Source organism: Ammospiza nelsoni, chromosome 3 (genome assembly GCF_027579445.1).
Source record: "Ammospiza nelsoni isolate bAmmNel1 chromosome 3, bAmmNel1.pri, whole genome shotgun sequence".
NCBI lineage: Eukaryota > Metazoa > Chordata > Aves > Passeriformes > Passerellidae > Ammospiza > Ammospiza nelsoni.
The window spans coordinates 2,465,538-2,489,508 of NC_080635.1; the positions used below are offsets into that span (position 1 = coordinate 2,465,538).

A 23,971-nucleotide genomic window follows, 5' to 3' on the forward strand; every position below is an offset into this window, starting at 1 on the left:
AGCCTGGAACAGCCTTTGGCTGCTTTTATTTATAGATACAGCCAGCAGGGGAGTCAGCAGTGAATCTATTCCTATGGGAAGATAAATTTAGCATGAGTCAAGTCTTCTTTGCCTGCTCAGAAATGGGACGCGATTGTGGAGGTCTTTTCCAATCCAAAGGATTCTGTAATTCTCTTAATTCTTAAGAAATAGAGAAAAAAGTTCAGAACACAGTGGTAGAGTTAATGAAGGTCAGTTTTCACTGAGCTGCAGGGGGAATGTCTGCAGGGTCTCTGTGTGCTGCCCTCTTGGACATCAGCAATAATTTAAGGCATCACACTGGCCTGGAGTGGGGAGAGAGGTGCCTAAATGGAAGTAGAAATTTCATATATGGCTCAAAGCAAGCATCTGATGCACAGGAGCAGTTTCCCAACACAATCCCACATGTCTGGGCACTCAACAAGAACAGGAAACAATGGTTTTTAAAACATTGATTCCCTTCTGGCCAAGAGAAAGGTGTTACTCAGTCACATCAAACATGCCCACAATATTCACACACTGTGCCAACCATATGTCCACACTTCTCCTAACACAACATCTTTTTCCCTTGGAGCAAAGACTGAATTTAAGATTCAGTCCCTTTCCCCAAGATTTCTGGGCATCCAGGAGACAGGCACAGCTCCAAGGTGCTGTAAGTTCATTTATACCCACGTGTGACAGGAGGATGACACTGCAGCCTTCCCAACAGCCCAACTGCACAAACACAGGACATCCAAGACATCCAAACAGCAATTCCTAGAAACAGAATCATGGAAACTAATTGTATTCACAGATTTAACAGATTGTACCATTTAAACAATCTGCACTGTGGCAGTGCAAAGCAAAGTTATATGTTTTTTTAAACGTAGCTTAGCCTGACATTTTCCATACTTGGGTCAGTTGTAGTGCAAGCTCACTGAGGAATTTTTAATCCAGCTTCAAAACTTGATGCAGATAAAAATTCTTTGAAGTTCTTGTGGATTTGGAGTAGCTCTGCATTTAATGATATCCTGTTCTTGACAGATAAAAAGGCTGTATGAGGATGCTGCAATTCAATCACAAATACACATGCATGATTGAGACCATCAAACAATATCTATGCACATACTTAGCTCTTAAAAGCATCTATAAAAAAACTCATACACTTTTAAATTAATAATGTTTATTTCCATTAAACCAAGACAAATTTTCAAAATTAATACAAGATAAAAATTCAAGGTGGTTGGCATGGGGAAAAAAAGATAACACTGCACATCATATATATTGTTTGTATATGCTCAAAAATATTTTTGAGTTAAACAATTCTGGCATGTAGAACTGGCACTTCCCCACAGAACAAAACCAGCAGAATTTTCCTTTCTCTTCTAGTCAGTAGTTCTATGAAAATTAAACACACACACATGCAGCCTGCAACTTTCACCCCAGGTTTACCATGGGAATTTGGAACAGCCCTCTATCAGAAGTCACATAATTGCAGCAAAGCACTTTTCCTACTGCATTTTTCATACCTGATGGGTTTTATAATACTTTCAATAAACAACAATCAGTCTCCAACATTGACTACAAGTGCTTCAAACTGCATCAGTACTTGCAAACAGGCCTGAGGCATTCACAAAACCTTATTTATTGGGTAACAGATTAAAGCACTCCTGCAAAGTTACAGCTGCTGCCCAAAATCAAAGCCACTGAAATCCAATTTTGCTTGTTGGTTTCACTGGGCTCCAAATTTGCTACAGCACTGGACAAAACACACAAGTAACACTGATTTTTAATTGTTTCAATAAAAATCTTCCACTTTGACAGCAGTATTTTCAAGTATTGCTATCCTAGCTTTCTAACACCTGCCAAAAATCATCAAGGAACAAGACAAACAAAAATGGAGAGAAGAGAATTTAAACAAATCTCCCTCTCCTTACCCCACCCCACCCAGGAACTTGCTGACAATTCCAAACTCCCAATTTATTGTACAGCCAGGAGTTGGAATAAGCTTTCCCTGAGCTCTCTACCTGTTTCAAAAAGTCAGAACGTGTTTCCTTGAATTCAGCCATCATCATTATTATTATTATTATCATCACCATTTTCTCTGCTAATATACAACATTTTCCAGACAAGTTATTTCATTTTGGTAGCCCTGGATTTGTGTTCTATTGCTCCAAATACAGAACTTAAAAGTGCATCTGACTTCTAAACAGTGCTAATCAGGCAGGTTTCAGAGAGTAACTAGACCCAAAAGATCTGCATGCACAAGCCTTTGTAGTGATACATGTCTGCTGAAAGATGCAGAATTAATTACAGATCTGCTCAGAAATTTAGTGGCAAGGCATTAGTTAGAGAGAGAAGTGCTTTGCATGACAAGGTTTGGGTTTTAGAAGGGAACAAGAGCACTGTCCTGTGCAGGAGGGGTGAGGAATGGGGATGGGTACAGATTTCATACCCAAGAAAAGCAAGTGGTTCACATGCAAGATGCAATGCTGCACCCTCACAGCACCGAGAGCATCTTTGGAGGTCTAGTCCCTACCTGCCACCCACCTTCAGAGGAGTGGGACTTGTGTGAGGTACACAAGGAAGCCTCAGAACTGCATGAGAATGTTGCTTCAACTAGTCTAAGTCCCAGGTATTGTCATGGACTTTAAATGCAAATCCCCAGAAGACTGACCTAAAATGTACCATCAAATACAACACAATATAAATACACAAGGAGACTTGGGTTAATGCTGCTGACTGCATTCAGAACTCAGTAGTCTTGCTTTTTCCTTTTCAGTATTTCTAGCATACCAAAAGGCATAATTGTATCTTCCCCCATAAATAAAGCTAGTCAGATAATTTAATTTTGTAGATTTATAAAATATTTCCTATGCAACTTAATGCAACAGCCTAAAAAAAGCAATTAAATTTAACTTTAACAAATAGTATATTTACAATTAAAATAAGTACAGACCTTATTGGGTTTGCATTCATTTATAGCACAAAATAATTTACAAGGCTTAAAGTAATAAATAAGTCACTGGCAAGCTTTCAGAGATGTGCATTGTCAGAGTGCAGTGCAGTTTCAGGAAGCAGTAATGAGTTCTGGCTAAAGCATGTCCATGAATCCTTATGTGGGACGGCCTTGGCCAAAACGGGTTTTTGACCTGGGTTAAAAACACATGAGAAGCATATTTACATTATCAATGTAGGGGTTTTTTATTATTAATGCAGGTTTTTGATGTGTATGGGTTTTTTGGTTTTGTTCTTGGCTGACACTTGTCCAGTTTTCTGTAGTCTCCCAAAAAGAAAATTATGTTGGAGCTGCAGTGAACCTCGCCCCAGCATGGCTCCAAGAGTTTCATTATCCCATCTCTTCTTGGAGACCAAGGGAAGCTTTTGCACCTCATAAAGCTTGACTTGATCCATAAGAAGTGTGTGAAATGAAGCATGTTTTTTCTTTAAAACCCATCACCCCACACTCCCCAAAATCCAGGAGTTTCTCTTGCTTTTATTCTAAAATCTTACCTGGGATTCTTCTCATCTTTGCTTTGTCGTGCACTGACCTGTGCTGAGGCTTTTATCTGAGCTTCAAGTCTAGAATAAATGCCTCCTGCATACTGGAATCCAGAAAAAAATAATCAAGTTTTGACATGATTTCAATGCAATCAGTGACTTTCCATAAGAATATCACTAATATTCAGCACAATCTATGGCACACTTTTGTCCATTACTGGTCAAACCCAGTACTGTTTTTTTAAAACCCATTCTATTTTCCATGAGCAGTTTTTAAAAGCAGTGAACTTGAAATATTATTTTAAACTCAAATCCTTAAAAAAATCACGCTTGGAACAAAATGAAGATGGATAAAATTAATTATTTAGCTTATGTGTTGAATAGATGTTGTATTTATTTGTGTTTAGTATTTTTGTTAACCAAGGCTCACTTCAACTCTGCAGACACCATATTTTGCCAGGACAAATCTTACTTCTTTGCTGTCTTTGGACTTGACTCGATCAAGGTCTCCCAGTCTCATTTTTATTAAGTGCCCTGTGATCTCAGACATTCTTCTCTGATCTGTCAGAAGTAAGAGAGGATATTTAGAACAAAGGTTTTCATTGCTACTGAACACAAGGATTAGACACAGACTTTAGTGATATGGATTTGTAATTTTTTTTAGTTTATAAAAAAAGTCTTGAACAGCCAGGCTCCTAAATCCTGATGTAGCCTCAGCAGTCTTGGCAGATACCAGAATCAACCTGAGGCACTACACTGAGATCAAAATCTCAGGAAATGGTTTGGAGGCAGAAGTTTTTAAAACAGTAAAATTGCACAAGAGTTTCAGGAGAGATTAAAAAAGGCAGAACAAATTAACCCAATTCTGGATATTTTTAGTCAGAGAGACTGGGAAAGAGATGGAAGTGGATGTTTCTCTGTTTATCTGCACAGACAACAAATGCCACAGGGATGCGGGATAAAATATCTGCATACTTTTATAATCATGAGATGACAAACTATAATCTCTGTAGGTTCTGTGCTGACATTCCAAATAAAGCACATAAATCACACAAACACCCCAAATCCCACTGCTGGGTCTGAGATTAAATTTACCCTACAGGCATGTAACTAAGTGAGTTTTAAGAAAATCAGCTGGCTCATTTCCTTTGCATAATGTTAACTTCATGAAATCCAAACTCATGCAGGAACAGACCATCTTCTCTTTGAGCATCCTGGTTGTATCTCAGGGACCTGGAGGCATCCCATTTGTTCTGCTGCATGCTCACACTGCAAGGGAAAGGTGCACACAGCCTGTTATCAGGAACAGCTTAGGAGAGGGAGACACTAAAATGTGCTCTCAAGGGCTTTGAAAATCACTTACATGAAAGGAGAAGCATCTCGGGAACTTGACTGCTGAAGGAAAAAACAGATTTAATGTGGTTGTCCAAGGTCAAGTCCAAAACTTAGAGAAAATTCCTCATTATTTAAGCCAGCCAGAGAGCCTGGGTTCACAGCTGTGATTTTACCTTATCAGATGGCTTCTCCCTTTTCTGAACACTAGGTGAAGAAACTGCTTTCTTTGGGTGCCTGTAGGATTTCTTTAATTTCTCCTTTCTCCCTGCTAATAGAAGAAATGTCTATTCATCTATTCATACCCTCAGATACTTGGAATTTCTCAACTACAGAGCTACTCAAGTATTTTTCCCCTCTATTTCTTTACAAATAGTGTAAATCAATAGGCTGTTTTCCTTTTGCTAGTGTTGCAGGCATGCTAACATTACTCAAAAGCTTTTCTATGAGAAATATACAGAAAATCAACATTTAAAATGCAGAGTGATTGCACATAACAGCATACATTTTCTACCTTTAAAAATTAATGCACATACAAGCTACACTTTGGACCACATTAATTCAATGACTAAATTCTGAGCAGTATCAGATCAAACAAGGTTAAATTTAAATTACAACATTTTCTTTCAAAATTTATATATATTTTTATACTGGTACACTTCCAATCACCCTTTGAGCAACAACAAAAAGAAAAAAGAAATCATTGGAAGCCTCTCTTCCAATTAATCATTAGTAGGGTGAAAAGGAGAAGTTGGTTTTTGACTTTCCATGTTCCTAAACCCATTAACACATTAAAAAAGGAATAAAAGTATTTTTAGATCATATACAGCTTAGCTTCAATGCAGACACAATTTAGCTACATTAACCAATCATTCCTCTATGTAACCAAAAGACAAATCTGCAGGGGTTTCTTTGCATGTAAAAGCAGTCATGAAATTGCTGCCTTTTCTTCCAACATTCATTACAATCTCATTAATTTGAGAGTTTCCTGCAAAATAAGTGCTTGATAATTCCAGGGACTTCTCACACATGAATAGCTGCAGCTTTTCTTGTTTGCCAGTGATCAAGCAGAGGGGTAATTTGTATCTAACCACAGGAAAACCCGGGATAAAATTCAAGTAACTTTGGATTTTATTTTTGAAACACCTAATATTCAAAATCTGCTTACAGAGGACTTCTGCTGCTTCAAGTCCCTATCTGGTAACTCCAGAGAGGAGGACTGTACAGACTTGATGTACCTGGTTTCTTGCACACTTCTTCTTCATCCCCCACTTCATCCTCAGTGACCTCTGAGCCCGTGGTGTACTCCTCCTCTTCAGATAACAGTGATTGCTGCTTCTAACCAACACCAGGAGAGCCAGAGATTAAAAGTGACCCTGGGCTTCTATTAAATGATTTATTAAATCTGTCCTGCAGGTGCTGACATCCAACATAGCTCCCTATCTCAGTGACCAGAGAGTGAATCAGTACAGAATTATGGAAATGTTCAGTAATGTGATGTTCACATTGTTTGAATATTTACCTAAATATTACACATTTACCTAAATAAGTGATAATGAGTGCCTAGTAATGAGAAATTATGAAGCTTAACAATGAGCACGTGAAGCTCAAACCAGCCAAGAGAGACATATACTCAAAACCTTGGATTTTGATTTATGTTTCTGCCAGCCTAAAAAATTATTAATAACTGATGCATGCAGTGCTAGTGTGGCTTGCTGCCATTTAAAAACACATTGAAAGGAATTTCTCATTTCTTTTAATGCAAAAGTAGTAATTCACACTTACCATACTGTCTTGTAAAAACTGTTGCTATACTGCAACCTCCAAATTAAAGCAAAAGAACACATTTTTTGTCTCATTTATTAGGAAATAAGGCAAAACTCAAAGCCAGTTCTTTGCTAGTACAGAAGACGAAATATTTAAAATTAGTAAAATATTTTACTAACCAGCTGCACAGTCCAGTTCTTCAGAGACAAAAACTGTAGTCACAAGGAGAAAAAAAAAGCATATAAGCTAAAAAAACAATAATAATTCAAATAAAAAAGTGAGAGAAATTCTAAAAATAGCAGTAGTATGTTACAGTACAGCACTCTGCACTGGTAACTCCCAGGCCTCCTCCCATCTTCCAGGCCTCCTCCCATCTTGAACTCCAAATTTTGGTGGAATGATCAAACCCAATCGGTCAGTTTGAAAACCACTGACCAATTTAATGCAGTCAATTCATGGTTTAGTGAAAGTAAGTTTAGCATTAAAAATATTTACAGCTGATTTTTTGATCAAAAATCAAGGAAGTTATGCACTGAAATATTTCCAGCAGACATGGGAAAGCTTTCACCAACCGGGTATTTTGCACCTATGTCTTCAACAACATATGGGGTTTATTGTTATTAAAAATTGTTCAAGAACTTCTTGAAAGAACTTCTTCAAAGAATCCTCATTATTAGAAAAAAAGAAGGAAAAGCATCAGTACTCACAGCATTGATCTCTCCAGTTTTGGGGCCCCATGGTGTATTTGGTTCTACAAGCACATCACATTCAAGGCCTTTGTCATCACCAAGCCCAATACCAGAATCACTGAGAGAAATACAGAAACCAAAATGAAATATTTCTACTCCACTAGTTCAGAATCAGTCTCAATTGACTGGACATGTATCAAGAGAGCAGACAGACCTCTGAGTCAGGCACATAACATCTTGACAGAAATACATTAAAATATAAAGATAGCAGTGAATGCTTATGGGGGTTGAGTGACTAAAAGCCTGCTTGAAAAGTGAAAGGAGAAAGTACTTGTTCTTCAATTTCCAAGTAAACAATCAAAAAAAAGTTGCCCTTAGAAAGGCCTATGACTCATTTTGAAATGGGAGAGAACTCCAATGTAACAGCACACGTGTTCACTGTTGAGGGCTAAGCTATTTCTGTAACTCAATACAATGTTCTTACCTATTCTCATCCTTTGTGAAAGGAACAACTATAACATCTCTATGATGCAGCAGATCATTCAAGATCTGAGCAGTTTGAGATGGCAGAGCATCCCCCTCTTCACTTGGAGATGACAGAGCACCCCCCTCTTCACTCTGAGATGGCAGAGCATCCCCATCTTTGCTTTCTGGAGGTAACTCCACCAGATGATCCCTCACTTTGCAGCCCTGCAATACACAGAGGCAGAAGATCAAATACTGGAGGTAATGGGCAGAACTGATTCCAGTCAGTATAACAACAAAAGTTCAACTTCTGAATTCCAATCCTTATTTTGGATAAAGATCCATTTTCCTAACATAACCCCAGCACATGCTTTGCTCTGTAAAGGAAAGCTGAAGTACCTTTGGGAGGGTTGTGGGGTCAAACCGAAGAACTTTTTGGTTACAGCAGGGATAAACTCCTGTGCCAGTGGAGCCCAGAGCACTTGCTACACCTGGATAAAGAACTGGCTGCGAGTGGTACTGGCAGTGGGAGAACTCAGTGCACAGGAAAGACTACAACAGCAAAAACACAGAGAGTGAGAGGTGAGACAACCTGTGGAAGGGAAAGTTCTGCACTGTAAAGAATGTGTACCTGGCTCTATTAGCAAATATTATCCAAACAGCTTTAATCCCTGCTTCACCCCCTAAAAGTCACCCACCACAAGCCAAAGTGACATTCCCTAACCTGGTTACCACAAGCCAAAGTGAAATGACCTAACCTGGATACCACAAGCCAAAGTGACATTCCCTAACCTGGTTACATCTTGAGCAGTTCAACCAGTTGACCGTTCCCCAAAGCCGCCAGTAAACGTCCCGCCACGATTTCAGCTCCTCGTGAAGGCCAATTAAATACTCATGCACTTCCCAGGTTTTGTCTCTGAAAAAGCAAAACAGCAGAGAGTTGACTCGGTTTTGATCCTGCTACCAGGACCACAAGATGGAGAAAGAGCAGAAAACACTGGTGGAAAAGCCTGCAGTAGTTACAACAGGAGGGATACAATGTGAAACAATGATCACTAAATTCAGAGCATGACAGAGGAGACTTTATTCTTTCAGAAAATCCTAAACTCACTCATAACAAAACAGCTTGATTCACCTCAAGATCCATGTACTGCAAATTTACAAGCTAAGATAAACATCTTCTATCTATCTGCAACACAATAGTTAAGAAATACAGTTTGAAAACACAAGCTCATGCCCTTTTGATGAAGGCACATACCTGGCAGTTCTAGTATCAAAAATGCAAGACTTTGTTGCTTCCTTGTGATCAAATGAGACACACCTCTTCAGAATTCAAAAGAGAATGTGCAACTTGCAGTGGGGCATGTTATCTTCAGGAAGAGCAGATAAAATTTCTTCCTAATTTTAAGGCCTGGCCTGAAACATTTTTGTTAAATTTTGTGTGCTTATCCTAGGCTAAGTAAGTCTAGGATAAGTAAGTCTAAGCACATCCAGTTGGAAGTCAGTTCTAGGCACCACTAGAGGACCAATAAATAGAAACCTATTTTTAAACCATTAAAGATAGAACTGTATTAGCTCCTAAGCCTGAATTCATTAGTGGCCAGCATCACTTCTCAGTAAACATACTCTGTAGCAAAGCATCACAAGCAGCACAAGGCAAACAATTAGAATCTAGATAATCCTCTGAGTAACTTTAAAGCCCTGCACATTTATCTGCTGGGAATTGCAGAGCAGTCACATACACTGAGCTTAAGTGAAGTAATGCAATTAATGAATTTTATGTGACTAATCACCAATGATCTTAAATATGTCAGGACAGGGGCACAAGATTTGGTTCTATGTAGATGCTAGGCAGAACTTAACTCCACACCTTGGAATAACTGGTGGGAGCTATATGGAACTGTTTGGGCTGTTCTGAACAAAAGGGATCAGATGGGAAAGGTTTCCTGTCATTGATCTCCCACCATCCCCCTTAAAATGGGCATGTGGGGAGGGAGGGAAGTGCAGCTGATCTTGGACTGATCTCCATTAACAGGAGAATCCAGCTGTTCACAGCCACAGATCACAGAATTCAATTAAACATTTGTGCCAAATGAGTCAGGCCTGCAGACAGAACAGGTGTCCTGCAAGCTCCTCCGACAAATACTGCAGGAACAGAAAAACAACTGGCAAAGTTTATTCATAGCAGCCTTTAAGCAGGTTGAGCATTTGATTTGACAGTATAAAATCAGATTAGAAAATACTCTTTAGCCTTTCCTTGCTGACACAGTGGGGTCTATCCTTCACTAAAAACCTTGCAGAAATGCAGCATTTCATTCAATCTCTCATCAACTGCAAACATCTTAAAACCATCTGATGAAAGAATTAGCTGAGTATTTTCTATTTAAAGCAGTGCAACCCAAAAATAGCCCTCCCAGTAATCATGGCTGCAGTTTTCCCATTTCCATTCAGCAGCAGCAATGCTGAATGAATTTCAGTAGCACATCATCATCATCATCACACCCCCCTGTTTTATTTTTTGCTAGGTAATACAAGAAGTTGAGATGCTTCATAGATTCTTCACATATCTGTGACTTAATTTTGTAATGCATCTGAGTATGTAGTACTTCTAAAATCACCCAAAATCAGAGTTGAAAAAGCATTTTATATATGTACATATTCACTACCTTATATGAACATAGACAATATTCCCATGTTGGTCTATGTTGATTTTTCCTGGTACACAAGGAATTCTCCTTTCAGTTTCTTTGGTTAGCAACTTTTTACATAAACAACACCTAGATTAAAAAAAAAAAAAAATGAAAAGAGAAAGAAGGAAAGAAAGCACTGGAGTAAGAGCAGGGCTTCTAAACACAGGGGCTGTCCTTGCTCTTGAAGCAGCCATATAAAAATGCCATACCTGTATAAAGTTGCTGCATTTCCTCTGGAATCTGGATTTACATACTCTGGATCAAACAGTCTCTCAATCTTCTTGCAGAAAAGTTTACTATTAATGACAGCAACACAGCTCACCCATTAGAAAAAACCTGAAAATCACTTTATGTATAGTGAGATTAACAATCACATTCTGATAAGCAAAGTCACTCACAGAACGTAGCTTTTAATATAATTTTCCTTTAAATTATCCTGCCCACCTCATTTTTACACAAGTGTGACAAAAGTGGTATTTTGATTTCTTTCTTTATTAAAATGCTTGCCAATATTACCTGCCAGCTTCTACCTTGATTAAGAGGCCTTTAATTAGTGCATATTGCTGTGAAACTGCACTGCATTCAAGGATTAAGCCTTCATCCCTACAGACTCAAATCCTCCCTTACTTTCACCTTGCTTGTCTGTCAGTCTCCCTCCAATAACTGGCCCTTATCTTGATGCTGAGCTGGGATCCTGCTGTATGACAGAACATTCCAGCACAACTATTCGGCCTCCCAGCCACCCTGAATTCTAAGCCCAAGCATCCAAGCTCACACGATGCTGAAGCCAAACCATTTTCTACCAATTAGGAGCATGTCATCCCTTGAAAGGTTTCTCCCCTAATCCTTGCTCCCATGTGAGAATTCATGAATAATTCTCCCATGCCATGCTCCTAGTGTGGCCTTTCCTTTTGCTCATTTCCTATAAACACTCTTTCCTTCTGCTTGTAATTTTAATATAAAGTTCTGAAGTAACACCATCGTATTCTGCATTAAAAATACATTCCATGAGAATATATATAATAGATAATTTCTAACTGCACAGCCTTAGCTGTTATGAAATATGATCTCAAAGCTCAACAGCACTTCAGAAGTGTTTTACAAGGCAAAAAAGTTACCTCTTAAATTTGTCTCTTTTGTCCTTCAGCTCCTCCACCTCATTGTGCCTGAAGAGATCAGCAATGTGTGTAACAAGATTAGCGTTGATACAGTTCATGTTACACGGCGTGGCTACAATAGCATTCATATTTTTGTGACAGTAACGAATACATTTCTCTACCTAGGAAAAATAGAAATATCAATGTCAAGGAATTCTAGACAAAACTCCCCCATACCAATTGCTTCAAGACTTTTATTTTAAGTGTAGTGTTTTGGAAAACTATTTCAGTTTGACTTAAAAACAAAAAAAAAACAAGCCTCAGATTTGCCTCAAGTTGATGCTGAATAATGTGACTTAATTTATGTTCTCCTCCAAAAATTTCAGTAACCTTCCAATTTCTTGTTGAAATAGAACCACAAAACTCATGGATCTCAACTTCAACAGCCGTGCTTTGCCGTGGGCCACCCCAATGACAGAAATTTTGACAAACATTTCAACAAAGTCAGCAGCTATTATACAGAGCTGGAAAATCAGATCCTCAATTGCAAACATATTCATGTAGAAAAGGATATAAAACAAGCACTCTGGATCACACTACAACATTTAGAAATAACATACTCTTTATTGCATTGAGATTCTGCAAATATTGGATTACTGCACTGAATAGAAGTGTTAAAAATCTCAGTGTTCTCCTTGCAGCACCTGTTTATGTAACAGCCAAAGCACAACGAACAAGCTGTTAAAACACCTGGTAATTAACTGTGCCCTCATGCCAGAAAATCAATCTTTCTTAATACTTACTTGTTGTAATCATATTGTAGTTATCATATTTCTAGAGTCCCATACCTTCAGAGTGGTTTTCTCACAAGCAGCTCTTCGCAGCAGCGTTGCTCCTGCTTCTTTGTCAGGGCTCCTCCAAGGCTCTCCCTGACTGGCCAGCCCACCCCCTTTTATCCCAGTTATCTTCACTGGCCACAGCTGCAGCCCATTTAGAACAACTAGGATTGGGGCAAGGCCACTATACAATACATAGATTTTACCAGGACTCCTACTATAGTGTGGTGTTTTGGAAAAACCAAAATCAAATTTTAGTTCGGCTTAAAAATAAAATACAAGCCTCAGATTTGCCTAAAGTTCATGCTGAATAACATGATTTAGTTTATGTTCTCCTCCAAAAATTTCAGTAACTTTCCAATTTCTTGTTGAAATAGAATCACAAAACTCATGGATCTCAACTTCAACAGCTGTGCTGTGGGCCACCCCAATGACAGAAATTTTGACAAACATTTCAACAAAGTCAGCAGCTATTATACAGAGCTGGAAAATCAGATCCTCAATTGCAAACATACCATTCATGTAGAAAAGGATATAAAACAAGCACTCTAGATCACACTACCACATTTAGAAATAACATATTCTTTACTGCATTGAGATTCTGCAAATATTGGATTACTGCACTGAATAGAAGTGTTAAAAATCTCAGTGTTCTCCTTGCAGCACCTGTTTATGTAACAGCCAAAGCACAACGAACAAGCTGTTAAAACACCTGGTAATTAACTGTGCCCTCATGCCAGAAAATCAATCTTCTTAATACTTACTAATGAATCCATCTTCAAAAACTCAGAAGAAATGAGGATTGAGATGACATTTGATGGTTCTAGAAGGCAACAGAACAAAGGTGGGGTTTTTTACATGGATTTATTTTTTTTTTTAATTTCACATCCCATCCCTCTCTCTTCCTATTTAACATGTTAGCTATTATTTTAGCAATCAACTTGTCATTCCATCTTCCAGTATACAGAGCCTCAGAACCTTTTAACCACCTTAAGAAATAAACTTCTGGTTTACAATTTCAGTGGCCAGAGTAGAACTATAATCTGGAAAAATTATTCAAATTGGAAACCCTATTAAAATTGGAAAAGGAGGCTTGACAGGGATGCAATGACTAAACAATTACACAAGATTAACTTCCATCTGTAGCCATCACACCCAGCTGAGATTTCTTCAACATAACCTTCACATTGCAAGTTATAAACAAACCAAGAGAAAAAAGTTATGTTTTAAAAAGTGGTAGGAAAGGCTCATTAAAAAATTAAAAACTTGCCTCAAAATCCACAAAGACTCTTCTACCATTGTATTGGATTGCATTGAAATTGCAGAAAACATTGCAATTGTACCAACAGGGAGCAAAGGAGAAACAAACAAACCAATCATCAACGTTTAAAATCTACCACTCTGCCCTTGGTCAGAAGGGGTCTGAAGAGTCTTAATTAAAACCATCACATCCCAAAATATACTGGGGCTTCAACTTTCAGCATGTTTCCTCCAAGCTGTCAGTGGTGGTAAAGCAGAGCCATCTGCTGAAATGACCAGAGGATCTCTGCTGCATTACTCTTCTAACAACTGATGATGCCTTGGGAAGGCTGCCCTGGAACAGAGGTTGGACAGAGCTAAAGAATAAATAGGGATTTATTAGGAGGCCTCCATGGATGCACCTTGGGCAGCACAAGAGCCCAGCCAGGGCTGCACCCAAGATGAACCAAAATGGTCACAAAATGCACAACTGGGCACAGGGTCTGTCCCTGGGATCAGCTCTGCTCCATTTGCACCTTGCAGTTCATTGTCCCATTCCAGCTTTAGCCCAGGCAGTCCCACCCTGCTTGTTTTTCTCTCTCCAGCCCACGGGGTTTGTGCTCCTGGGCTGAGATCTGGATCATTTGTCCTTGGTCCCCAGCTGGAGCAGGAATTGTTTTGTCTCCCTGCTCTGTGCAGAGAGCTCACCATCCCATAATATGGAGCCCAGACCCACACACTAAAGCAGCACAGAACCTGAAAAACATAAAAGCTAAACCTGAGGCATCACTGACAACAGTCAGAAACAGATTGGGGCTGAACTGCACCAAAACCATTCATCATTAATTAGTACAGAACATAACAAACCTACAAGAAACTATCTGTTTTTACCTAAAGTGGGCATTTCATCAGCCTCAGACTCCTTGGAGTTCCTTTTGACATATCTTATCAGCCAGTCAAAGATGTGAACATCACAGTGCACAGAAATGTCCACCTCCTCCCAGCGCTGGGCATCCACAGACAGGTACTCAGCAAAGTATTTCATCTCTGAAACCAACAGGTCTCGAGGACACACAAAATCTTCTTTGAGGTTTTTGGCTTCGTCACACACATGGATCACCATATTGGGCCTCCAAAGGAAAACAGCCACAAAGCAAATTAGGAGCCTAAAGAATCAGAACATCAAATCCCAACAGCCTCATCTCCAGCTCTGGGTCATGTATTGCAACACTGATGTCACTTATTAACAGAGGGAAAACAAATTGCAGTTACTAATTATTAATAGAAACTATTGTTGGACAGGTGAAGAAGACAGAGGCATATAGTCTACAGATAATCAGAGTGATTTAATTAAGGAAATAGAAATAGAAAGTTTCTAGCTCCCTTCCCCATTTTTGTCACCTGTTTGTTATAGGATACTACCCGAGTTATATGGAGAACTTGTTTGTTCTCCCTTCTTAATTTTCTTCAAAGAATAACCAGATATAGATGCCTAAATCACTGAGGCACCAAGGACATTAACAGCAATTTTCATCAGTGGAAATTAAGATTTGGTTTATTGTATATTAAAAATCTCTATTTCTTAAGAATAGCTTGAAGCTAGGCTCAGTAAACACTGTCTCTACAGAGAGATGCTTAAGTTTTGAACAAACATTATTTTATGTGTAATTATATAGTGTGGAAAACAGGGATATGTGATGGAATAAAAGTGACCTGGATGGCTACTGGAATTCATGGGGAATTTTTTCACTTACAGCTCTTTTCCTGCTTTTACATAGGACAAATCTATGTTCAAGAGTGTTTTCAAAAGTGTAATTGACCATCAGTCTTGTTTCATTCCTTTATAAAACCAGGTGTGTTTCTCATTCCTGTCACAGCAGTGATCAATCACTCAGAGGAACATACATTTATAAATATCTCATTGCACACAACATTCTCAAACCAACTCCTTGAATTTCTGCAGCAACAGAAGGTTTCCAAATTTCTTACAGCATTCATTAGGCTGTTTCCAGCTGTTTTCTTTCTGGTAGTAGATAAATTTCAACAATTTAGACATCTTTCCGTCAATTCTACAATCCCCTTGATAACAAATACACAAAGCTCTTCTTACCCCTGGGTTTCATCAGTGCTCTCCCCACTGTTATGGACAGGACCTTTCTCAGATTCTGAAGAACAGCTCCTTGTGGAGGCTGCACTGGGCCTTCCTTCAATGTAAGGAAAAAAAGCAGCATTAGAACAAAATCTCCTCATCTTTGGCTCTTCAGCACCTTGGAAGTGCAACTCAAGTGTGGCTGTCATGGTGGAGCAATGGCACACAGGTTGTTCCAGGAATAAAGGACAGGTGCACTTCAAATAGTTCATCTTCACAAAGGTACTGCAAGCAGTGGGAGGTGCACACAACAACCCAGTGAGGTTCAGGAGTTCAGCCACCAAATCACTGAGTGCTGGACCAAGGATTAAAGCAGCGACTGGCATTTCCAGCTGTGGATGGATTTCTGCAATGTGAAACTTCAATAATCTTGCTTAGAAGTCAGAAAGATCATTGTCTTTTTAAACAATGGAATGGCACTGTAACAGTCTTTCACTGAAACCCTAGGGTGGTGATTTTCCATGATTATGCCATTCTCTCAGACTTCTGGGAGGTCCAGAAACATCATCTCCCTCTTGAGTCATGTAAGAGGCTGAAGGAGATTAAGACAGACCCCTTCATCTTCATCTAATGGCTAAACAACTGACAGCAAAAATGATATGGCTCAGAACACAGCAGTTATGCCCTTCAGGAAAGCAAAATTATTGCACCAGAGGCAGAAGAAACTAAACTTTCTCCAAATTTAGTCTTCTCCAAAGGCCTTGCACAGTTAAGTCTTAGTAAGGCCTAAACAGAGGGAGCAGAACTAGCAGAAGGGAAGTCACTCAACAGATTCACTCCCAGTGAAGCTGCTCCAGCCACAGCTCTCTGGGCAGCCATCCTCACTGCAGGAATCAAAGGTGTGAGTTTTAAAAGAAGGGACTGTGGAGATACATGATATGAAAGAGTTCTGCCTGCAAATGCATTAGCAAGTCCATTGTGAGCACAGTGAAGTGATTTATTGAAGGCAATAATGCTGGCAGGAATAAGCAGCACAGCCAAATGAATGGGGACATCTGAACTTCACCACACATTGCTTCATAGCTTCTTTCCTCCCCTCCAAAGCTTACAGATTGATTGACCTTGTAACAAATCCTTTAGGTAAAAGCTGTCCTCTGTGCTTGTTTACTGTCATGAGATGCAATCAGAGGGACTTAGCAGCAGTTGGCCTTATAATTAGCAAGTATTAAATGAGCTTTTATAACTCAGCCAAATCCAGAATCCAGCTCAGAATGAGTAAGGTATGATTTCCTTTTTCTTGCTGTTACTCATGACTACAAACAAATGCAAACAGGCCCAAAATTCTTGATCCTAACAATTAGCTAACATGAATAAATCCAGTAGGAAGCAATTAATTAAACAAAAACCATTTACAAATAGGATTGTCTCAAATCCCCAATTCTGAAATGTAGAAGTACCTCACAAATACTAAGAAGGTGAGTTCACCCAAGCCTCTGAGGAAAAAAAGATTAATTACTCTAATTTCATATCAACAAATTACACTCAAACAGGGCAAATGATTTATCCAAAGTCACAAAGAAAACAGAACTATCTCGGGCTGGGATCTTGTCAGAGGAAACATTACATTAGAGGACTTGACTGCATTAACACTCATTACATGTAGTGCATTGTTAGAAAGAGAACATGCACTACTTGTCCCAGGAGTTCCAGAGGCAGAGTTGGCTCGTTAACTCTCCTCTGGGAAGCTGCAAACAGGGACCTGTGGGTGCCAGCAGCATCTATCCACAGCAGGCATGGAACACATCATTGAAAGCTGAAGGGAAGCACTCCCACGCTTGACACTCCATACACATTTTCCAGTATCAGCCCTTCATTAGAGTTATTAAAACCACTTTGAACAAAGGTCAAACAGCTCTTTTTCTGCTGCAAAGGGGACAGTGAAAGCTGCAGTGAAGGACATTTTAATAGAGAACACATTTAAATGCTTCACTGTCATCTTAATTTTTAACACAAATTATTTATTCATCACTGAAGCAAATTTGTGGTGCAAATACATCTACCAAGTTCTAAAGTCACTGGAACATCTCTGTACTGAAAATCAGAGAATAACACACACACATTTAATTAAAACTTCTGACAGAAGCAGTACAAAAGGAATTGTTAACAATATTAAATTGTGCTACGATTGAATTTACAACTATTGGGTTTGGTCCTCTTCTGCCCAATAATTACTGGGACACATAATTGACAAAGACACATTTGTCATCTCAAGACTGTCTTGAAGCAAAACTTAGCTACATTTTGCTCCTCTGTACCTATCCATTGCAATTACAGGTCTTGTAGCTGGGAGAGGAAGGTTTGCCCTCAAGGGATCTCCTCCTCAGCCTCCTGCAGCTTGTCCTCACAATACTCTCCAGTTATTTTAATAATGCTGCTAAACGTGACTTCAGATGGCTGCAGGGCTAACAGCACACCACCAAGATCCTAAACACAATTCAGCAGAAAGATTTATTTGGGACAAGTTCCCAAAAATACCCAGCAAACATTGATTCTTAAACTAAACTAATGGCAAGTGCCTTGTTGCATGCATTACATTCATACTGTACCCTCCAAAGATGAATGACTACCATTCCTGGGTGGAATTAACCCCGCAGGCCAGAAGCATGCACACATGATTATCAAAGCCAGTACAGGTCAGAAGGACTGAAAACATACCAGTGATAGTAATGGAATCCTGCCCAAGAGCAGGCTCCTGAAACTCTGCCTGGGAATCGAGCAGGGAGGATTTGATGTACGTAGCTAAAGTCTCCACAGGGCTCCCACCAGCAGCCATCAGGGGGTTATACTGGTTGTCAACAGGTGAACTTCCACTGCTTTTTAGCTCATCAAACCTTTTTGCACACTGTCACAAGATTAAATGATAGGACAATGAAGCAGCAGCTTTCAGCACATTTTTAATAACTGTGATTTGAGATGGATACTGTATTGCACGTGAACAGTCACTGATATCAAACTCATAAAATGCTGCCTACTTAGTGGCATCAAGAAAGTACATAAACACACAGAAAGAGAAGAATTACCATCATTAATTATTCTAATAGAAAGATAAAATAGAACCTGTTTAAACTTTCATTTCCTTAAACCCTGTGAGATTTTAAGCCTAGTTTTCAAAAGAGAAAGTTATGGGGAGAGTTTGAATTCTCAAATGTTATTAAGAATGGCTATAGAAATTGATCCACAACTATTATTCTTTTACTTTATGGCTTCCATTCCAATTTGCACAAAAGGGACTGCTGCTTTCCACTGCAATCCTATAAACTTCCCATCCCCTGTTTTTGATGAATTAGAAAGTCTTTCTGTTCTGTAAATTTGTACTAACACAATCATAATTACAGGTTTGGTTCAGCAAACTCCTACACAGAGGTAACCTGCACATACAAATAAATCTATTTAATTCTACAGGTGCTCCTCCTGTGACACAAGTGTGGGGCTCCATTAGCAGCTGGTTTTATTTATTTATTTAGAGTTAACAGACACTTCATGCCAGTGCCCCTTTGGTCCAGGGGCACACAGGGACATCCTTCTGATATTCACAGCATCTCAAATTTGGGATGCCAGTCACAAATTTGATATATCTGTGCTTTTATCTAACTGCCTTAAATGGGGACTCCTTAAATAGGGACATACTGGAGACATTCAGTCCTGTAAAAACAGAGTAATCAGACTTGTACTCATCAATCACATGATTTAATGTGAGGAGAGGGCTCACTGATACTGTTATTTTATTTAACATGCACAGTGCTGTCTGCACACTGAAAGGTGAACAATAGAGATGTCCCCAAGCCTCTGCCAAGAACTTGAAAGGCAGCAACATCCCACAGAAGCTTCTACACCCAATCCTTCATTTTTCTGTTTGAAATCCAAGGTTACAGCAACACCCAGTAGCACTGCTATAAATGGGAGCTGACACACTTGATTAGGTTTGCAAGAAAGTCAAGACCACTGTCTTGTTTTCTTTCAGCTTTGCTGAATCACAAGGGCAAAAGACATTTTCTTTTCTTAGCTTGCACCCTCTCAGAAATGGAAAAGTTGAAATTATTATTATTTCTTAAAAAAAGAGCATTTCACCATGAAATTCAGCAATCCAGAAAGAAATATACAGAGGTTCTTCCAACTCTACTCCAATCAAAGGGAGAAAAATCCACAAAGCAGCAACTGCACCCCTTACCCAACCGAGATCTGTAACCCCTCCGTGTTCAGAGTTGGAACAACACACACAGAGTTTTTAGGTTTCCTAGTCAGGACACCACAGCCTGCACAGGGTTAGTGGGTACTGGCATCCCTTCCACCCAAGTCTTGGCTCGGGAATTCGGAATGCAGCAGCACAGCCACCTTTTTTTAATTCCACTTTTTAATTTTTCCTTCCCAGTAATTTTCATTCTTATTCTGTGTAAGTTCTAATGAGATACAATGCAGAATACATTTCTCAATTTCATTGCTCAGGTTCTGTAGAAATAAAATAAAACCCCCTACCTCCTTTCAATCTACTGCTCATTTAACATTTTCAATTAGGTGCAAATTACTTTAGAAAAAAAAAAAAAACAACAAAACAAAACATAAGCTTCAATTTCCCTCCCTCCCCCCAGGAAATGTTTTCTTCTCCATAAAGCATTGCTCAAAGCACACAAATTCTTTTATTGAATAATAAATATTCTCTTATATTTCTTTTATTATTATTTATTATCAAGAACTCACTTCTTTGGAGGTGTACCCTGGAACCAGCCTTGCCACACTGTCCCAGTTGATGGGCTGAGGAACCCCAATGAGGGAGCACAGGATCATATCCAGAACCATCTGGTTGTTGTCATAGGGGAAGTTATTGTTTTCTGAGAATCCACGACTCATCTTTGGCTACTTGAGCCTAGAAGAGAAAGAGTTTTTAGCAAATCTCACTGCATGGTTTGCTAAGGCTTGATCTGCTTTACCTGCAGCACTCCATCAATTACTGGGGATAAATTACCACAGTATTAAAGTTAAGCACTGAGGCTTTTTGACAAAATTTACATATTCTCAGAGCCCTGAGGGAGAAGCAGATGAGCAAAGCACACCAAACCCTGCCCAAGAACAGCAGCAGGTATTACCCACCTTTCCTCTGAGCTGCCTCTTCCCAGAGGGGAAATCTCACCTCTGACACAAGAGAAAGGTTTCCAAAATCTCAGAATAACCAGCCAAAGTTATAGAGGAACATTTCAATGCAAATTTACACACATTCAGATACTTTTGTCTGTTCCCACAAACCTCCCACCCTCAGCTCTGCTCTCCCCGTGCTCTGCCCATTGCTCAGCCCATCTGACTGGCATCATTCAGAAGCCAAGCCAGGAGACCAATTTAAGGGACAGCAGCACTTGGGAGTCAGGAAACCACACCTGAATCTCCTTCAGCTCTCACCCCCAACACCTGACACTCCCAACTCTTATGAGCCAGGATGAGCAGCTCCAAAAACCTCTTATTCCTCAGCTTTAAGCTGAACCCCAGAACAAAGCACATAACAACAGCAGAAAACACTTTATAAAACAAGATTACATTTCGTTAGTTTTTTTTCTTCTTTTGTATGTATAGCACCAGGGAGCAGAATAAGAGTTCAAAGTACTGATTCAGTTTCTGCTGGGAAAGAAATGTGGGCATTAATTAACAGTTTCATGTTCAAGTAAAGCACAGCCAAAGAGCTCAGAATAGAAATACTTAATAACAGAACTTAAAAGCCACACACAAATTTTTACTTATAAAGCAAGAATTATAGAGAATTTGAGAGAAAATACACCTGATAACACCTGATAGCTTGTTACTAAAAGCATACCATACATAGATGTCACCTCTGCATCACCCTCTTTCTGAAAGAAAAGATGCTTAAAATACACAAAACAGCCCTGGTTTTTTCTCCCTCTAGAAGCTGTTCCAGCCCTTTTTTCTGCTTGTTTTGTTGGTAGAAACAGAAATCACAGTAGAGGTAACTGTAAGCTTTCATCCTCTCCAAAGAGCAGCTGAATTAAATCAGAGGGAAAAAAACCCAGAACCCACTGAGAGAACTCTTTGGTTTCCCACAGTCATGAGATTTAAAAAGAAGGGGGAAAAGCCACAAAACAGAGGACAAGCCCTATAGAAAATTTCCTACCATTTCGGCAATTCTGTCAAACGAAATCTGCTGTAAAATATGCCAAACAGCCAGCTTTAGAAGAGAAAGGTCCTCACAGGTTCCACGAGCCCAGAATTCTGAGTAAAAGAGGAATTTTACACTGTCAGGTAAAGTGGATCGGTGCCTGTGTCCCTGTCCCTGAGAGCACTCTGGGGCAGTGTCACTGTCAGACAGATGTCAGCACCAATCCCGTCCAGCCCTGAGCACCTCCCGGCTCTGCTGCCAGCGGGAGAAACGGCCCAGCCAGAGCAGGGCAGCACCAGGGGCAGAGCCCAGGGCTTGTGGAACACAGGGCTGGCTTAAAAATATGTTTGGATGAGATAAGTAAGTGATGGAGTACTATAATCCCTTGGTTTCCCACCATAAAATAGGCTTAATGTGAGTGGAATTACCAGCAATGTCAATACTCCATAAATCACCATTTTGAGGGCGAGTGCTACGGGATGATTACACTGGGCAATCAAGGAAAGAAAGGGAGAAGGAAAACTTTTTCTTTGTTTGTTTCTGCAAAAGAAAGGAGCGTGTAATTTACAGGGGAAAATTCTGAGCGCTTCAGTGGTAACAAGTTTACTGCACATCAACCCTGTGGAGCATGAAGCAGCCCGAGCATGAAGGGATGACAGGTGCTCTAAAATGTGATGACACCTTCAGAGAGAATCAAGTCTCTGTCTCTCAATACAGGCTTCTTTATTTGCTTATTCAGCACATTGAAATACAGTTCTCTACATGCTTATTACTGCAAAGACAAATGAAGGAGGAGACTTAATTACAGGCATACAGAAGTATTTTTATTTATATTCTGGAAAGAGCACGGGACTCCTCTTTGCAGCTTTACACATGACATTCATTATTTGCCTTTTTGTCCTTTAGGAAACCCTGTTGGAAATATAAAGACACATGCAAGATTCTGTCTAATGCAAGAACTCTCTAAAAGCTGCAAAATAAAGCCTGTAAGAAATCATATTCTTAAGAGAAAAAGCAACTTGTACAGATTCTCTCCACTCTGTTACTGCAAGGAAAGCTCAGGTTAACCCCTTCTTCAACTATGACAACTGGAAAAAAACAAGTTTCCAAATTATTTAACTCCAACCAACTCATTTGAGATGCACAGCATATAAAGATACATGACAACAGAAATTCCTATTAATACTCAGAATTCCAAATCAAGCGGTGCAAAGGATTCCCAAGAGTTAATTCATGATGGAAACACACAATCTGATTGGACTTTTCTGTGATTTACAGCAAGTCATTAAAGCAGGAAGGAAGGAAGGATTGCTGTCCCTCGCAGGGCACAGCGTGAGGGAAGGTGAGGATGGAGGGAGGGGTGGGCAGAGGTTCCATCCTCAGCCGAAACGCAAGGAAGTGATGGTGCAGAATCAGGCTGTGGACAGGAACAACAGCAACTTTGCTGCTTGCCCGTGCACCAGCCAACGTTAAAAACTACAAAGCCTTTAAATTAAAAATATAAAAACCAGTCTCAGGCGATCTACAAGTGCGGCAATTTCAGAGCGGAGACCCCGACGGTTCCCCGGGGCGCTTCCCACCGGGACCCCACCCGGTTTACCTGGCGGTTCCCAGGCGCGGGGTCAGCGGGACGGGATGGGACGTGCAGGGGGGCTCCTCCCTGGGCCGATCCGGTGGGGCAGCAGCGGGACGGGGGCTCGACTCCACCGCAGGACGAGCGGGACCCGCGGGCGCCCCGCCCGCACCCGCCGCGCCCTCATCTGCCGGCGCCGCCCGGGCCCGCCCTCAGGGGAGGGGCGGCAGCGCCGTGAGGGGGCGGCCCCCGCCAATGGGAGCGGGGCCGGCGCGGAGGCCCCGCCCCCCCGCGCGGGGTGCAGCCAATGGGGTGGCGAGGAGCGCTCTCGCCCCGGGCGCGCGGCGGCCCCGCCTTGCCGCAGTGCAGCGGCGGCGGTGGTGGCGCCCCCTCCCGCCCTGCGAGCGGCGTCCGGTCGCCCCGGCAACGCACCGCCCCGCGCGGCGTCACGGTGACGTCACGGCGCGCCTCGCACAATGACGCGGTCAGAGTGACGTACGCACACCCGTCATGACGTCACGCCGGCGCTCTCCCTCCGG

The 23,971-nt window shown here is 40.5% G+C and overlaps 1 protein-coding gene across 1 annotated transcript; it reads right to left on the reverse strand.

Annotated features, from left to right (window-relative positions):
• Positions 1 to 1,247: 1,247 nt before the first annotated feature.
• SANBR (SANT and BTB domain regulator of CSR) lies at positions 1,248 to 23,614 on the reverse strand. The gene is made up of 21 exons (XM_059468170.1): positions 23,460 to 23,614; positions 20,458 to 20,623; positions 18,418 to 18,604; positions 15,724 to 15,817; positions 14,505 to 14,743; positions 13,139 to 13,197; positions 11,560 to 11,720; positions 10,651 to 10,737; positions 10,418 to 10,528; positions 8,544 to 8,667; positions 8,151 to 8,303; positions 7,771 to 7,976; positions 7,305 to 7,404; positions 6,777 to 6,809; positions 6,069 to 6,168; positions 5,007 to 5,098; positions 4,862 to 4,890; positions 4,694 to 4,767; positions 3,971 to 4,059; positions 3,511 to 3,602; positions 1,248 to 3,149 (listed from the first exon to the last, which is right to left on the reverse strand). The coding sequence occupies exons 2-21, from the start codon at positions 20,605 to 20,607 to the stop codon at positions 3,113 to 3,115; spliced, it is 2,217 nt and encodes a 738-aa protein (XP_059324153.1). The 5' UTR covers positions 20,608 to 20,623; positions 23,460 to 23,614; the 3' UTR covers positions 1,248 to 3,112.
• Between the last annotated feature and the right edge of the window lie 357 nt (positions 23,615 to 23,971).

Coding starts and splice junctions, on each gene's coding strand:
- SANBR (XM_059468170.1), bottom strand. CDS start 20,607: ATGAGTCGTGGATTCTCAGAAAACAATAACTTCCCCTATGACAACAAC. Junction 13,198..14,504: donor TGATGAAATGCCCACTTTAG/GTAAAAACAGAT, acceptor GTTGCCTTCTAG/AACCATCAAATGTCATCTCA. Junction 11,721..13,138: donor TTTTGAAGATGGATTCATTA/GTAAGTATTAAG, acceptor TATTTTTCCTAG/GTAGAGAAATGTATTCGTTA.